Below are 16945 nucleotides of genomic sequence, written 5' to 3' on the forward strand. Positions count from 1 at the left end.
TGACATTTGATGAGTTTCTAAGACAATAGGCCACTATTATCAGATTAAAAATGTATGTGTGTACTATCAAACACCATTTCATTTCTATATAGTCTTATTTAGATTCTTTATTCAATGTGAAAAATTAGTAAGCTTTTTATGATTTATTCTCTTTAACGAAATAATTTATCCTGTCATTTTTAGTTGACGGTTTTCTGAGAATGAAAATTCAAAAATAATACATTATTTGTAATAATATATCTCAAAATGTTTTTACTTCTGGAAGACTTCTGTCCCAAGAGCCATTCTCACTAATCATGTACTGTAACAGAGACGAGTAGAACGCCACCGTGCCCTGCAGTGGTCAAGCCTAGTAGTACCGTATACCTTCGTGTTATTTTGTTCGAGTAGTGTTTCTTTACATTCATTCATTTTTAAAAATGTAACAGCTGTAATTGTTTCTATAACTCCAATTATGACTTTAATCTTCCACACAGCACCATACTCTTTTTTATCTTGAAATATAGAAATAGACAGTAAGCTTTCATTACGATTCGGCAGGGACCATTTTATATTGAGGTTTTGCGCATTTTTTGATATTTTTAAGCAGATTAAATCGTTGCATGCAGTATTGCTCTGTGAAGATAAAAATCAAATACAAACTTTAATAGAAGCTCTTAATTAGCTGTCAATGCATATAGAAATATAGGAATTCGTGGAATTCAATCATTTAAATAACTAAATGATAATTAAAATATATGCATACTAATACATTATTCAACGTTTTTTAACTCCTAGAACATTTCATGTTGTTTATTTGTATTAAATGAGCATATACGTTGAATATACCTTTCCATAAACAAGGCTAATTATCTTGTCGTCATCTAATTAAGATATTGAACCGATGTTTATAATGTTTTGTGAAACTACGGCATTCATGCATATAATCACAAAAGCCATATTTTAATATTCAATTTTAAAATATTTATTTTTATAAGAAAAGGCATGATGAGGTTACTTGAAACAGATTTTTAATTAAAACATATCATACCAAAGGATGCAAGGGCAAAAAATAAACCTTAAAAAACTTGAAGCCGTCTGCTTGTGTATGGTCCTCCTACACTCCGAGTGGTGCTCTATCTGTTTTTTCATTCCGACTGTACGTAACGTTTTGTTTTTATCTCCATCTTAGAGAGGATTGACGCATTAGAACATGACTGGGACCGTGACAGTCTGAACCGGTGGTACGGTCATTTCAAGATGGGTCATGTTTAATTTTATTTCCAGACAGGTAACGAGGATAATAGAGAAACTTGATGCTTGTGCATGGATTGCGACATCATAGTCAAAATGATTCGTTCGAAAGACAGAGGTGATGTGTTCAGAGCTGTCAGTAGAATTTACGTGGCTTTTCATCTTTATACTAAAGAAATTATTTTCATTATTTGTACCCGGGCAATTCAGTGATATAGCTGCATTTAAAGAACCTCGAGCTTGTACGCGAGAGGGTGGGAGAAATGCATGTCAACCCCAGAAATCCGGCTACCTCCAACGTCTCATACAGCAGCTAAAATATAACCAGCGCAGCTAATGAAAAGATCGTTCTCTCTGAACCATGTGTATATTTGCGTCTTACTTATAAGGAACACACTAATCAGTAATATGGTAAGCCGGCGGTTTTTTTGGTAGGGGGGTGGGTGTGTTTGGGGGTTTTTTTTGGTGGTGGTGGGGGGGTGGCGGTAAAGGAGCGCAAAAATGCATCAGAAAAACGAGAGATAATACCAATTGATTAAATCACGCTTGTTTTCATTGGATCAATCATTAGTATTGGGAACAAGAATTAGACATAAGAATGGCACTAATGCTTGTAGGTAATATATTATATATGTTTACAAAATCATATTTCCTTTCTGTTCTGTGGAATGTTCAATTATAGGTCCCTACATGTGTTTTAGGCATAATAAAACTCGTGCTATATTAATTTTACAGGTGAACACTTGTCTTTACAATCCGGAGAGTGCTACTGCAATCCCGCTGACAGGTCTTCCCGTTTCAGGCTCGATCTACATTACAGCAGTTCCCAAATATATTCGCGCAAGTAGTTTCTTTGCAATCCCGTTAATCACAGTTTTAATCCTGTTACCGTTTAGTTCCACGGTTGTGAGAGCATTTTATGCTCGATATGGCACTAAACCCACCGACTGTTTGTGATACCCAGCAATAAGTTCCCAAAGTTTACTGTATCTTGTCATTTATGTTTCGCTTTCCAGTTGTCTTTGTTATTGTTGTCGCATTTTACATTGAATAGTTTGATGCCATCAGACCAACTTTTTGTACATGAATAAGTTGATTAGTTGAAGCATTTTTTACATCTCATTCCAGATATTACGCAAGCATCTGTAGGTGACGCTTTTTATCTTATATTTTCATATTTCCGAACGGGAATTTCCTGAAATGTCGGCAAAGGGCACGAATTAAACTGACGTAGCCTATCTATCGTATAAACGTTCCTTTTATCAATCATGAAATAATTCTATCAAGTTATCAGGATGTGATTATTTTAAAATGTTAATGACTACAAATTTAGGACAACTAAAAGTAATTTTAGAAATATATGTAAAAAAAAAATGCCGTCGGCTTGGATTAAAAAATATGAGTCATCCCACAAGGGCGCTTGCATATGTAAATCTGTAATTTAATGTTCACCTTCATTTTAATCATTATAATTTATGCCTAACTTAATAGAAATGTCCGTGTATTAGCCCACTGAAATAAGGCTACGCTACTCGAAAAAGCCTGATTGACAGAAATTGTCATGGCAGTTTAAAAAACAGCTAATTAAATTTGGACACAGAAGTTTATTTCAGTTAACAGTGAATATGAAAACAGTTTTTGTCACAAAAAGGTGTTGCTGAACTTAATTCACCTCCAGTTGTTTACTTTTGGTCTGATTTCCCAGCAGAATTGAATGCAGGACTATCCTTATTCAGTCTGATTTTTTAGAAAGGTATTTTAAAACTAACATGCTAACGTCGTTGTTTGGGACTCTTAAAACAAATATATTGGACATTTATTGTGGAACTTCGGCTTTGGCCGACGAACTGCTGTTCCTGATTGTATTTCTGCCCTCATTGCTGTCCAGTTCTATATTAACACGTAGCCTGTACGTTCATTCTAAATCATATTAATTTTATTAATTTGTACACTTTTATTAACACTGCAGCTATACATTTGTCTAGATTAATGATATGTTTCTATATCACTTCGGCTGTGTATGAATTTAGCTCATTTAGGGGCATGCTTTTCTGCAAAAGGAATGATTTTTTTGCGTTTGTCTACATATTTGTATAATTTACCTTTTTTTTTGTCAATACATGCTTTTTAGGTGATTAACTAATAATACAGGACTGTTTATCTAAACATTAATGCAAAATACTTGCAAATAATAATATACTTTTTTATTTACAAAATATTAAGCAAAAATGCCATAAAAAACAGCCGGGTAAAATTGCGGAAGCTTTGATAATTTTGAATAAGAATAGTAGATTATCAAAATAAAGTCTGATAAGCGACATTTACAGACATTCACGCCTATTATTTACAACCCTCAAATTTAATAAAATTTAAAAATGTAGCTACGTAATATTGCGACATCGTATTTTGGTAAATTCCCACTTTTTACTAAAGTATTTAGGCCTATTTGCACTTGTTTTGTTTTACTGAAAGTTTTAAAGACGACTAAAAATTCTAATTTCATGGTTTAAGACGACAAATTCGAGAAGTCACCCACATCGATGCCTTGTGTTCACTGGATAACGAATAATTTGCTTGAAAATGCTCGAATATTGATTTTAACTAGCGGGTAAAATTATATAAAGGATGTAAGAGCTAGAAGTGCTTACGATAATATGTACTTTTCGCTTTATAATGGTTCGGATAAATCACCGTTTCTTGACATACATGAGGCGGCCGAAAGAGGCCTACCGTATAACGGCCGTTTTTTTCGCGCCTGTCTGGGTGCTGTGAGCCTCGACTATGTCCCGATAATAGCCAGATCCACCCCAATAGGGCACAAGGCAAGAATATTTATATCCAAATAATAATATGACAAAATATAGCAAATCATGGCCCCTTTCTCAAAGCCAAAAGCTATGCCTCCCAGCGTCTCAAGGCAGAAGGGTGCTCTTAAACAAGAAGTTAATATTCATTACGAAGCCACGTGGGTGGTGTGTATGTTAGTGGTTACTGAAGTCTCTGAAAGTGTAAATATTTTTGAGTCATCCACATTTTGGAATTTATTACTCAAAATACTTACTTCACAATTTTGCCATCAGCCTCAGATTCTAACTCTGATTGTAGATATTTAGATTCCAGACTAGAAATGTAAGATGAAAATGACTATAGAAATGCTATGTAGAATAGATAGCCTGGGGGTAAATTGGTCATGGACCTCGCGTGCCAATGTATCATCAAACTGACTCACAAACTGTCTGTGTTCAGCCAGCCACCTGACCCCCCCGACCACGGACACACGGACAGGTTGAGCACAGGCAAAGATGGAGGGCGAGAGGAGTGCCACCGCCACCACGACTACGGGCAGCCCTGGCAGCAGCCCAGCCAACACCTCCGCCCCTGTCCGCAATACCGCACCCCCCACCTCCCTGTTCAGCATCCCCGCCGATCGGCAGGCGGTTCAGGTAACGGTCCTGGCCCGTAGGCCGCTGGCCCTGTGACGGCCACGTGGGTGGCGGGCCAAATGTTATGTTGCGTGTCGTTGTCACGGCGACACACATGCTCACCTTCGCGTTGCCTTCTCATGTCTGCCCCCTGCCTGTGAGCGGGGGGTACTGGCGGTGAGGGTTTCTGGTTTGCGGTGCATTTGGCTGTGGTCTGGCTGGTGTGAGTCATTCCACCCCTCCCCCACCCCTGTGAAGGAAGCTGGCCTCCTCTTCTAAACAAAAAAGGACCAGACCGAGGCTGCCCAAAACCTGCCTGATTTTCACAACAGTGTTCAGAGCAAATATTATAAAAGTTGTTTAAAAAAGAAAACCATGTACTGATATTAACATACAATGAATAACATACTATTACCAATATGAATATATCATTATTCAGTTTCAGCCACACGATTGGTTGTTGGGAGGGTTATTCCATTTGCATTAGCAAGCATTACATTTACATTTGTTCATTAATCTGACGCCTTTATCCAGTGTGACTCACAGTAGAGGCACAGGTTGCAATTTATAATATAATATAATATCATATGAGACTCTTTATAGTCATCTGGTTGGTTGAAACAAAACTCCGGTCTGGATTTGTACTTTCTGACCCGGAACTTTCCCCCTCTGATAACTAGCCACTGAGTCCATCCCACAGTAATGCTCGTTGTGACGTTTCCCCGCACCTCCGCTCCCCCCCAGGTGATCCAGCAGGCCGTGCAGCGGCCCCAGAGCATGGCTGCGCAGTACCTGCAGCAGATGTATGCGGCGCAGCAACAGCACCTCATGCTGCAGACGGCCGCCCTGCAGCAGCAGCAACAGCAGCAGCACCTGGCCAATGTGCAGCAGGTGTGTGCATGTCCAGTGTGGACACCCCCCCCCCCCGCCTGCAGGCCCTACGCTCTCCTGTTCAGGAGCCACCAGGGCGCGGCCACATCTGATCAGCCTCTCAGGATGGGATAGAAGATGACAAATGCCAACTAGGTTATTACATTTTGCTTAGGGCCCCAGTAAAGGTTGGCCCGGCTTCTCCTGGTGGTGGGCCACTTTCCTCCTGCTGTAATCCATTTTTTACTCTACCTTCTCCTCCTCAGTTCTGATGATAGCCAGCCCAACCACTCCAGTCGCTTAAACTGATTAAACTGCTTGCTAAGCTACTAATTGGCTTTGCCCGCATCCCCCCTAAATAGCCCGAATGGGCAGGGTCTGCTCAGGGGCCACGGCATCACCGGCGTTTCCGGAAGTTCAGAAGTTCGCTTGCTGCGGTCGGCCTTGTTGTTTTGGCCTGATGGCGTATCAAGTCTCTCCTTCTTAGGCCTCACTTGCAGGAAGCAGGCAGTCCCCCTCTTCCTCGCCCGTGCCCAGCGAGAGTGTGCCCCCATCGCCCGGTGCCTCGCAGACCTCGGTGAGCCTGGGGAGACAGTCTTCAAGTGCCAAACCTGTCAGTTGCCCTTCTCTGCTCCTGCACTGGGCATTCAGCTATATTCCCAGCGTGCTTGTCTTTGTCTCCCACGGGTTACATATACACTAAATAGACAAAAGTATTGGGACACTTGGCCACTACACTTACAGGAACCTTTATGGCATCCCATTCTCAATCCGTAGGCATCAATATGGAGCTGGTCCCCCCTTTGCAGCTATAACAGCTGCCACTCTTCTGGGAATCGCCTTCCACAAGACTTTGGAGTGTGTCTGTGGGAATTTTCACCCATTCATCCATGCGAGCATTTGCGAGATCAGGCACTGATGTTGGACGTGAAGACTTGGCTTACAATCTCTGTTCTAGTTCATCCCAAAGGTGTTTGATGGGGTTGAGGTCAGGGCTTTGCGCGGGCCAGTCAAGTTCTTCCACACCAAACTCACAAAACCATGTCTTTATAGACCTTGCTTTGTGCATTGGAGCACAGTCATGCTGGAACAGAATAGGGCTTTCCCCAAACTGTTTCCACAAATTTGGAAGCATAGAATCATCCAAAACATCTTTATATGCTGAAGCATTAAGAGTTCCTCTTACTGGGACTAAGGGGTCTAGCCCAGCCCCTGAAAAACAGCCCCATACCATTATCCCTCCCCCACTAAACTTTACAGTTGTCACAATGCAGTCAGGCAGGTAACGTTCTCCTGGCATCTGCCAAACCCAGACTAGTCCATCAGACTGCCAGACAGAGAAGCGTGATTCATCACTCCACAGAACACGTTTCCACTGCTCCAGAGTCCCGTGGTGACACGCTTTACACCACTGCATTCAACACTTGGCATTGAGCTTGATGATAGAAGGACTTCATGCAGCTGCTCGGCCATGGAAGCCCATTCCATGAAGCTCCTGGCACAGTTGTTGTGCCGCAGTTAATGCCAAAGGAAGTTTGTGACTGTTCCAGAAGAGTAGTTACTGTGTCAACAGAGCGTTGGCGACTTTTACACACTATGCACCTCAGCACTCCCGCTCTGTCACTTTACATGGTCTGCCACATCATGGCTGAGTTTCTGTTCTTCATAAACACTTCCACTTTGCAATAATACCACTTACAGTTGACCGTGGAATATCTAGCAGAAAAGAAATTTCACACACTTATTGCAAAGGTGCCATCCTATAACTGTACCACGCTTGAATTCACTGAGCTCTTCAGAACGATCCAGTCCTTCACAAATGTTTGTAAACCTGACTGCATGGCAAGGTGCTTGATTTTATACACTTGTGGCAATGGGTCTGAATGAAACACCTGAAATCAATGATTAAGAGGTGTGTCCCAATGCTTTTGTCCATATAATGTGAGTTTTCAAACACTCTTAGAATCCTCAGCAGTTTTCTGCCATCCCATCTCAGCCAACATCCTCACCTGAATTGCTGATTGAGGAGTGAACAGCTTCCCTTGAAGGCCAGAGAACACGCATCAGTATGAAAGGAATAGCCAGAAGGGGAAGAAAGTCTTTATCAAGTGACCTATAATCAACTGCCAGGTCATTCTAAAAATACAAACACAAGTATTGTATAAAATCCTTTGATTTTTGTAACAAAATATACAATTAGGACCACACAAAGGAACACACAGAAATGCTTGTTAAGCTTCCTGTCTATGTGAATTTTTTTCCATGCATCACATCCTGTACAGCTTGGTCTGATAGTGCTTCTTTAAAATATAACCAAGCCTTAGGCTCACAGACTCACCTGTTCCTGTTCATTCACCAATGAAAACGTCAAATCTATGTCCTCCCTAGATCACACTTCCTGCTGCTCCAGTGACGCAGCAGCTGATTGGCCGAACGCAGAGCGGCAGCTCCTCTACCAGCGGGGGCACGGTATCCCAGCAGGCCATGCTGCTGGGCAATGGCTCGCCTGCTTGTAGCCAGGCCCAAGTGTATCTACGGACACAAATGGTACGATAGCAGCCAGCAGGTGGCGCAGTCATAGACTAGACTAGACTTTAATTTGCAAATGTAATATTTCTCAGAGTGGAGTTACAGCCCCAACGTTTTGAGACTGTAGCCACATGTATTATTCAACGCCTCCAAAGTCTATTACCGTTTCCACTTTTATCTTCAGGAATTAGTCACTCTGTGACATCACAGGTAGCGTGCAAGGCAAACTTAGGAGAATCTAGGCCAGATAGCAGCCTTTGCATCTCCAAAGGTTTTCCCCTTCATATGTGGGCTTTTTTTTTTTTTTTAAACTGGGTGACCCTTCTGTAAATGTCACATCACAGAAAATGGACTCACATTCCGCCATATGGTCATTTTGCTAACAGACGTTACAAGTTCCATAAAGATACTAATTCTATAAACATGACCTGAATATTACACGAGCCGAGGATTACGTGTTACTTCTGATGCTCATGCCGCCCTGCTGTGGAAGGAAAAAGGCTTAAAAAAGTGAATCTCCTGACACTTATGAGACACTTATTAGAGGCCAGATTAATATATAGTGAAACAGCAGGAAACATAGTGCGTGAACTTAAAGCTGTAAGCCAGACGCAGTGGTAGTGTGTAAGTCATGAAGATGCAATCGTCAGATGAGCAGTATGATATTATATCTAATAATCACCAGTTATGATGTCACGTATCCAGCAGTGTTGTCATTACATGGTGACAGACATCAGATTATCATGCGAGCGGGTCGAGTGAAGTGCAGCGTTCCACAGGGGGTATGAGGGCATCCCCCGTGACGGCGCTCAGACACGCGGAAATTCACAAGGGGAGCGCAGACCCACATTTCTAGAAGCCAGCCTGCTCTCCAGTATGTGAGAGAAATATTAGTCATGCCTATGATAAGCGTTTCCTTAGCGTTTACTCTGTTAGCTGACGCGCTAAGATCTTTTTTGATTCCGCACATGAGTTTCCCAGATCGCCGTGCAATTTATTATTAAGTTAGTTAGCAGACATCTGTATCCAAAAGGACGTACAATTGCGAAAGCAGGGACAACCGGCCCCTGGGGCAATTGGGGTTAGGGGCCCAATGGGGAAGTAACCGTGCTGAATCTAGGCTTTGAACCGGCAACCTGCTGATCAAACACAGCATTCTAACCCACTGAGCCACACAACACCGGCATATATATAGACACCATCGCATATGCTATATCATTTCAGTGTTTTGGGGAGTATTCATTTTAGGGTTTCTTGAGCTCTAGGTCAAATCATATTTTTAATATAGCGCAGTGATAAGCGTTTAGCAGGAAGGAGAAGGGAAGCAGGAAAAAGTCAGATCACAGAGATTGAGATGACACTGAGGATTTGCTCATCTGACTCTCGCTCGCTCGCTCTCTCTCTCCCGCTCCCTCCCTCTCACGCTGGTGCCGTCTCCATCTCTCTGTCAGCTGATCCTCACGCCTGCCGCCACCATGACAACGGTGCAGCCTGAGCTCCCAGTGGTGTCCTCTGCCTCCACTCAGGTGGGCTGCCGCCACGTGTGTGCGCGTGGGCGTGTGGCGCCCCCTACAGGGAGGGGCCAGAAGGTATCCGATCAGGAGTGCGGCTCAGGCCTCAGCCCGCTTGTATCTCCTGGGGCTGTATATGCTGTTAAGGGCAGATTTCCACTTGGAGGTGCTGATATGTACCCATCCCCTCCTCACTCAGGTCCAGAGTTTGACCCTCCGGACCCAACCCCCTGGCAGCACGCCCGCAGCCCACACTGACCCACTGAAGACCACCACACAAGGACAGATGGTGGCGCCCCCCCTCCCTAAGAGCCCTACGGGAATCCCGGGGAACATTCAGCAGCCGGACGTCACTGCAGATGGTCCCGGGACTGAAACCCGCGGCAACGACGTCCCCCGGTTACCGCCTGCCCATCAGCTCGTAGTACCTAGTAAGTTACCCTTTCCCCAGTTTTTCCAGTTTAGGCTGGTTCAGAACCACTATCTTAGGTAAAGGAGTAAAACTGCCCAGGAGACATAAAAAATGATCTCAAAGTGTTTTCTGCATGTTTAACATGTTTTTGACACTTGTTTTTCACGTCAGGTCCGTACTCAGCAGTTCAGTCTCAGTCGTTGGTGAAGCACCAGTTGCACTGCACACCTGGCCACAAGGGGGCGCACCACCAGCTTATTATCCAGCAGCCCACCGCCTCCCACCGGCACGTCCAGCACATCGCCCTGCGGGTCACCGCACAGGAGACTCCCCCTTGTCAGCATGGCCTGTCCGTCCCGACTCTGGACATGCCCACCCCAGGGACGATCCACTCGCAGCGTAATACGGTTTCCCTCCCTCCACCCTCTAACTCTGAGCCTGTGCTTCCCGAAACGGTGGTCGTGTCCACGGCGACCCCCCAGTCACCCACCTGCCAGTCGCCTACCCTCATCATCCAACCCCAGCCTCCGGTCCTGGTGTCCGGCCCCTCACATCTTGATCCGGAGCCCCTCCCTCAGTCTGCACCGATGTCCAGCCCGGTGCCCCTGACCCAGGTGTCCCAGCCCCCTGTGCCGCCCCCCGCCTCACTGCAGTGCCTCTCCCTGCAGTCGGTGCAGGCCCTGGCCGCACAGTCGGGCCAAATGCTGCTCTCCGAGGAGGAGCTCCCGGTGGCCGAGGCGCTGGTCCAGATGCCGTTCCAGAATCTCCCGCCGCCACAGACCATCGCCGTTGACCTGAAGGTGCAGCCGATCGTTCCAGCAGAGGCTCCACTGGTGAGTCCCTCAGAGCCGCCCCAGCAACCAGTTAGATGCTGCCTTCCATTTACCTTGGAGGTCGGAGGTCAGAGCTGGGAATGACGTCACACTCAAGTTAATCATTTGACAGATTTAAGGTACTCCAGTTTAAATGGATTTTATCTTAGTCCACTTACATTTAGTCCACATTGCTTAAAATCCGACAAGTTATCTGGCTCAGCAAGAAATAATGTTTCCTGAATGTTCTAGCCTCACTTAAGTGTGACCATTGTTAGCAATATCAGTTGATAACAACGCATCACAAGATATTTTGCACATGAAAATACCATAGCAACATGTCCATAGATAGCAGTTAGGCAGTACTGTGTATTTGACAGATTTAATGAGCCATTAATAAGACGTAAGTTCTAATAAGGTGTAAATAACCACAGTTTTAACTTCTGTTGATAAGCGGAGCAGCCATCTTGAATTTTGAGCTCGAGTCAGAATTTTGACTGGCGTTCCAGTTGATATTTCCGACTAGGAACTTGGACTTTCCGACTTCTGAGTTCAAGTGGAAGGCAGCATAAGACGATACCCAGCACAGAACTGTGGGATCGTGGGTCCTCTTGTGCATACCACCCATCTCAAAGTGTCAAATTATTTACATGTCGTTAAGACACCTCCTACATTACACGTTTCTCACATTCTCTCATCCCCGTCAAGTTGCCGTTTCTTAATTCTAGAAAGCGAACGGCATATAGAGCTTGTGTGTGTGACAATTTGGCATGTGTTGCATGCTGGGTAGCCAGCCCAGCAGCTCTGCAAGGTGGAAGGGGTTTGCACGGCAGATGCGCGGGAGGACCGACTTAGCAGTCCACAGCGGAACAGGACCCCGACGCCGCCGACTCTGTCGCCATCTGCTGACTTAGAGAGGAACTGCAATGATGTCTTGCCCCATTCGGATGACTGCACAGGTACTGGGAATGCTGGGTCGATGCTGTTTGTCTTTTGCCAGTTTGGAGCGATGGAGATCCAGTGTGGTGAAACTATCCTCTGTTTCTCCAGCTGTTTCTGGCTTCTCCTGCATACCGTCAACCGGCAACGCCTCTGTGATACGATCCTCCGGGGACCCCCCTTATATCAACCGTTCCCCCCCTCCCCTCCTCCCGGCCGTGGTAAGAAGCGTCAGCAAGCACCCCCCAGCCAGCCTACCAGGGGGTCCTGAGAGCCAGCCCCCACAGGCGATCGTTAAACCCCACATCCTCACACACCTCATTGAGGGCTTCGTCATCCAAGAGGGGCTGGAGCCGTTCCCGGTATGTCCACAAGAGGGAGCCATGTGTGGTACAAACTTGCTGCCGCTGTGGTATATTGGCAAAAGCCCAAGGCCCACCAGTCATTAATGGTGTAGCCATTAAAACTGGTGGCAGAGTGATTTGGCAAGAATTTGGCTCAAGTATGGTGGTTCTAATCCAGAGAAATGCGGGAGTTCTGAGATTGATTAAGATCACCGCTGTAAGAACTCCATTGTTAAAGCAGCCCGGACACCCACCATGTCATTGTCGGCCTCTGCCTTGGAGTTCCGGATGCTGCAGGATACACGCTGATCATTCGCTGCAGGTCAGCCGCTCCTCGCTGGGGGTGGAGCAGCAGGCCACACTGCCTGAAGCCCAGGAGACCAAGGCAAACGGCGCCCAGCCCGACGACACCATGATGGACACGGAGCAGCCGGAGAACTCCAGCGACTCGGACGGTGACGAGGTCGTCAGCATGGCCGCCGCGGGCGATGTCGTGGACGGTGAGTTACTCCTCCCCCGCATCTGGGCAGGTAGGCCACCAGTAGGGGGCGTTTCCACATGTAACGTGGAGGTGTTTCTCCTGGCAGGTGTGGCAGAGGAGCGGCCAGAGGTGCTGCAGTGCGAGTTCTGTGGCAAGACGGGCTACGCCCACATGTTCCTCAGGTCCAAGAGGTTCTGCTCCATGACCTGCGTCCGAAGGTCGGCACAAAAAGAGAAACGATTTCAAAATCGAAGTCGATAAAGTGCAGCGCTGTCTTGCAGTGAGACACAGGGGTGCCCCCAACCCAAACCAATCCATGTTCCAAATTTTGCAAGCCCCCTATCACTTGGGGGGCATTGGAATGATTCTAAATATCTCCCCTTTAATGTGCCCCTGATGGGACGTGATGAAAGTGAAATCTAATTATATAATCTTATAGCTTCAGCTATTATTTAGCTATTATAAAGTTATAGTATTATAAAGATACTGGTCTTCTGGTCTCCATCAATTTCTTGATGGTCTCAGATTCAACGTCAGCTGCACCAAACGCATCGGACTCCTGAAGGCAGACAAAGCTGCGCGCTGGCCCCGGAGGACGGACGGGAGGCGGGGGCGCCCCCCCCGCCGCATCGACGGAGGCTCCCGGGATCACTTCCTGCGGCAGGTGAGCAGGCGGGGCGCTCTGCCGCCGCACTCGTGCTTCAGAGGGGCCTTCGGACGCTCTGCCGTCAGCGTCTGAGGGGCTTGCCTGTCCGCAGATGGCAGCCCCGTACAGCAGCGGAGGCGAACACCAGCCGTCACACGAGGAGGATGACGAGGAGGAGGAGGAGGAGCCTCCTGTTCCCATGACGACAAGGCTTCGGCTACAGACAGAGCGGGAGCGCGTCCGGGAGCGGAACCTGAGGGCGAGCGAGGCCTTAGATGGCTCGGACGGGGTGCAAGTCCCGGCCTCTAACCCCACCCTGTGGAGCGTGGAGGAGGTCTGGAGCTTCATCTACAATTTGCCAGGTAATGGATGTAGCGGTGCTGAAACTGCCACACCCCCACCTAGAGGCAGGGGGTCTGAATTACATGCTTAATGTAATTTCTTGTACAGTTCCTTCCCTATGGCCCCATGTGGCTTGATTCTGTGCCCGTCTCCCCCTGTAGGGTGCCAGGATATTGCCGAGGAGTTCCGCTCGCAAGAGATCGATGGGCAGGCCCTGCTCCTCCTCACTGAGGAGCACCTCATGGGCGCCATGAACATAAAGCTGGGACCGGCGCTCAAGATCTGCGCCTGCATAAATTCCCTGAAGGAGCCCTAGCAACAGGCCGGCCCGCTTTACACTGCCCCCTGCTGGAGGCTGCGCTCACATGGATGACTGTTGACTGTCCCCAGTTGGCTGGTCTGCTGCTCTGCCTCAGAGAACAAGGTTTGTTCTTCTGTCAGACTTTCCCAGTCATTTACCTATTGCGCTGCATCAGGGAATTACCCACAATGCAGTGCAATAGTGTTCGCAAGAGTTAGTCTGTCATTAGTAGCATTTAACGCAAATCCACTTAAATTGTAAGAGTATGTATATTATAGGCTCTGTCTAATATGACAGTCATTTAAAACAGTTTTACATCATAACGTATTCTATGTAACCATATTTCACTTCTTTTCAAACCAAAAGGCATTAATTGTATTAACTTAGGACATTATTTTAAGACTGTCCACTCAATACTTACCTTTTCCACACGTCAATCTGAGGGTCGAGGTCTGTCTTATAATGAATACGGCATAGGTCATTTTGTGCACTTACTTCAGAGGTTATCCAAGTCTTCAAATGTGACTTTGGGGTAAAATGAGGCCGGGAACTAAAGGTGTGAAACCAGTTGAGTTAATCAATTTGTCAGGGACATTGTAATGATGTAATTCATAGCTACCCTTGTAAATATTAGACGTTTCATATGTAGCATGTTTCCTTGGCAACAGATACCTTTTTCTGTTTGAGATAAATGCGCTCATGTAGTCAAGCGTAAAGCAAAACAACATTCGACCGCATCTTCTGACCCCACCACCTGAAGGAACCTCATATAGTGTCATGGCAGAAAACATCGTAAAGATGAATGCAGTTTCCTTTCCAGAAAATATTTTTCTAATTTCAAAAATGTATGTAAGAACCAGGACAGGGCTGGACATTTCAGAGGTGATTTATAGCGTATCACACTTTTTATGGTTTTAATTATGTATGTACATATAACAGCACTTATGAAAAACGCTGAAATTTATGTTTCAATATGAAGTCTTACCACTATAGGATTTTCTGCTACGGTTTGAGTCCTGTGATCATGGATGAAAGGTGCCTCTCTCTGGCACGTGTTTAAAGAGTGTTCAGTGTGTTTTAGAGTGGCTCCTGCACGTTCTGTAAACAAACAAACAAAAACTCGAGACAGTGGCTCAAACTGTGATCTCTGATATCCAATGCCTGTTTTTAAAAATGCAACTCCATGTAGTATGAATTATCCGCTTTATCACTTTTGTTCCAACAAAAATGCACATCTAACATTGTAGGTTTTTATTGTTTCATTTTATGTAATTTTCTTCAAAGGGAAAGATGTTGAATTTTTATATCAAACATTGTCTTTACCTTCAATTCTTAACACAGTAAGCTTTATAATTGGATGTGGTATCTGATATGACTAAAATAAAATAAAACTATATTAAAATATTTAACATTAATTTAATCTTAATGTTTAACATTAATTCAAAATTTTCATTTGCATTTTATGAAACACTTTTTAAAAACGTGTGACTGAAAGCTAATATTATATTTAATATGATACATTCAGTAAATGATCTCATTTAAATTCAAATCATAGACATGAAGGACTCACGAATCGACCGCTCAGATTAATTTATAAGTGCCAAAGCAGAGACTAACCGCGTTTCCCGTGTAAAACGTAACATTTATCTATTCAATAGATGTTTTCAGTTGACTTTCTGTCGTTTTAAACGGCCTGGGTCGGGTCACTTGAGGTGATATCGCTGAAATGGATCTTTATGTTAAATGTGCGCTTAGCCACACGGAGAGAAAAAAATTATCAGAATGAATATTATTAGAATGAAACGCCTTACAACGGTATGTCTATTAACATTTTTAACGAAATACTTCCACATGATTTTGACGGACCAGTGGCTATTATTATAATTATTATTTTTTTTTACAAAATTAATTTGCAACGATGTAATGGGGGCGGGGGGGGGGGTAATTCTATATATAGATATAGAAACCTCCGCCTCTCTCCTCTCACTCGTCCATAAAACCAAACAATGGAAGAGAATAATATAGAAAACAGTATATGAAAATAGGTTCACAGGGAAAATTAAGATTTTATTGATCTGCTTGTGGCAGACTAGCAGTTGGTACTATGCGTAATATGAATCCCTGTAAAGTATTAGTGATACTGGACTGGACCATTCCGGGTTCGTAGGAAACTATGGCCTTGGCAGCAAGTATAAGCCCATCATGTATTCAATACAACTGCGTTTGTTGTTAGTTGTACAAAAATGAAAAATATAAGCTTTCAAAATAATAAAATGTATTTTTTTTTTGTCTAAAGTACCTTAATGTCTCACTGTAGCAATTTTCTTTGTCAACAGACTTAACTGGCCTGCATGCGGTCGCATTGTTTATTCTCGATCATTTGTATATTTTACAATGACACCCACGTGCCGGTGGGCTGAATTGTCGTGACGGCCGTCGGTGCCGTGCTGTGCCGCTTCAGGCTTTTTGATAAGCGCCTCTCACACATTCCGCGTTGGACGTCATTCAGTCATGCCTGAAAGTGCGTGATAAGTACACTAAATGGGATAAGGATATGGAAGGCTGGATGAACAGGAGCGCCGTGTCCCGTGCAGCGCCTGTCATGTTTGGAGTGTCTGAGGGAGGGAAGAAAGATCGTTTTTGAGTGATTGCGGAGAAATTTACTTTCAGGAATATAGCAATTTACCTTAGTTTGGTTCCTGCCACCGTCATGCTTTCTGTTAGAGAATACAAATGTGACTAACAGTATTTAGTTGTAATTATAGACGTATAAAGAGGGTGAAAATGCCAGAATCTGTACTTTCATCATAGCACCTTAAAATTGCACATTTGTGTGTCTGTTTTGCACAATTTTAATATAACGAAATATTGTTCTATGTTACTACATTGTACTCTCCTCTGAGATTTGAATGTATAACGAAAAATAAGTTTTAATTGTATTTATACTTTTGTTTTATAGAACAGTAGTGCAGTGTTCTCCAAAGTAACAGTGAGGTATGAAAAATAAAGTAGAACCTTGGTACATCTCCGGGTGTCTCTGTGCTTTTATAATCGCGCGTTGAAATTGCGTGTCCATTGTGCAAAATTAACGTTTCGCTTGCAG

General features: G+C 44.6%; 1 protein-coding gene across 9 annotated transcripts; it reads left to right on the forward strand.

Annotated features, from left to right (window-relative positions):
- Positions 1–1134: 1134 nt before the first annotated feature.
- Positions 1135–16868, forward strand: phc3 (polyhomeotic homolog 3 (Drosophila)). 9 transcript variants are annotated; one of them, XM_023824366.2, is made up of 15 exons: positions 1135–1270; positions 4480–4676; positions 5400–5546; positions 6013–6138; positions 7914–8072; positions 9506–9643; positions 9765–9996; positions 10149–10810; positions 11580–11748; positions 11840–12090; positions 12395–12572; positions 12660–12771; positions 13079–13217; positions 13312–13561; positions 13703–16868. In XM_023824366.2, the coding sequence occupies exons 2-15, from the start codon at positions 4536–4538 to the stop codon at positions 13855–13857; spliced, it is 2859 nt and encodes a 952-aa protein (XP_023680134.2). In that variant the 5' UTR covers positions 1135–1270; positions 4480–4535; the 3' UTR covers positions 13858–16868. The 9 variants fall into 9 exon arrangements, with proteins under 9 accessions (XP_023680134.2, XP_023680139.2, XP_023680132.2 ...); XM_023824371.2 differs by having other exon boundaries at positions 1146–1351; positions 11840–11949; XM_023824364.2 differs by having other exon boundaries at positions 1147–1351.
- The last annotated feature ends 77 nt before the right edge of the window (positions 16869–16945 follow it).

This window comes from Paramormyrops kingsleyae, chromosome 21 (assembly GCF_048594095.1).
Source record: "Paramormyrops kingsleyae isolate MSU_618 chromosome 21, PKINGS_0.4, whole genome shotgun sequence".
Lineage (NCBI taxonomy): Eukaryota > Metazoa > Chordata > Actinopteri > Osteoglossiformes > Mormyridae > Paramormyrops > Paramormyrops kingsleyae.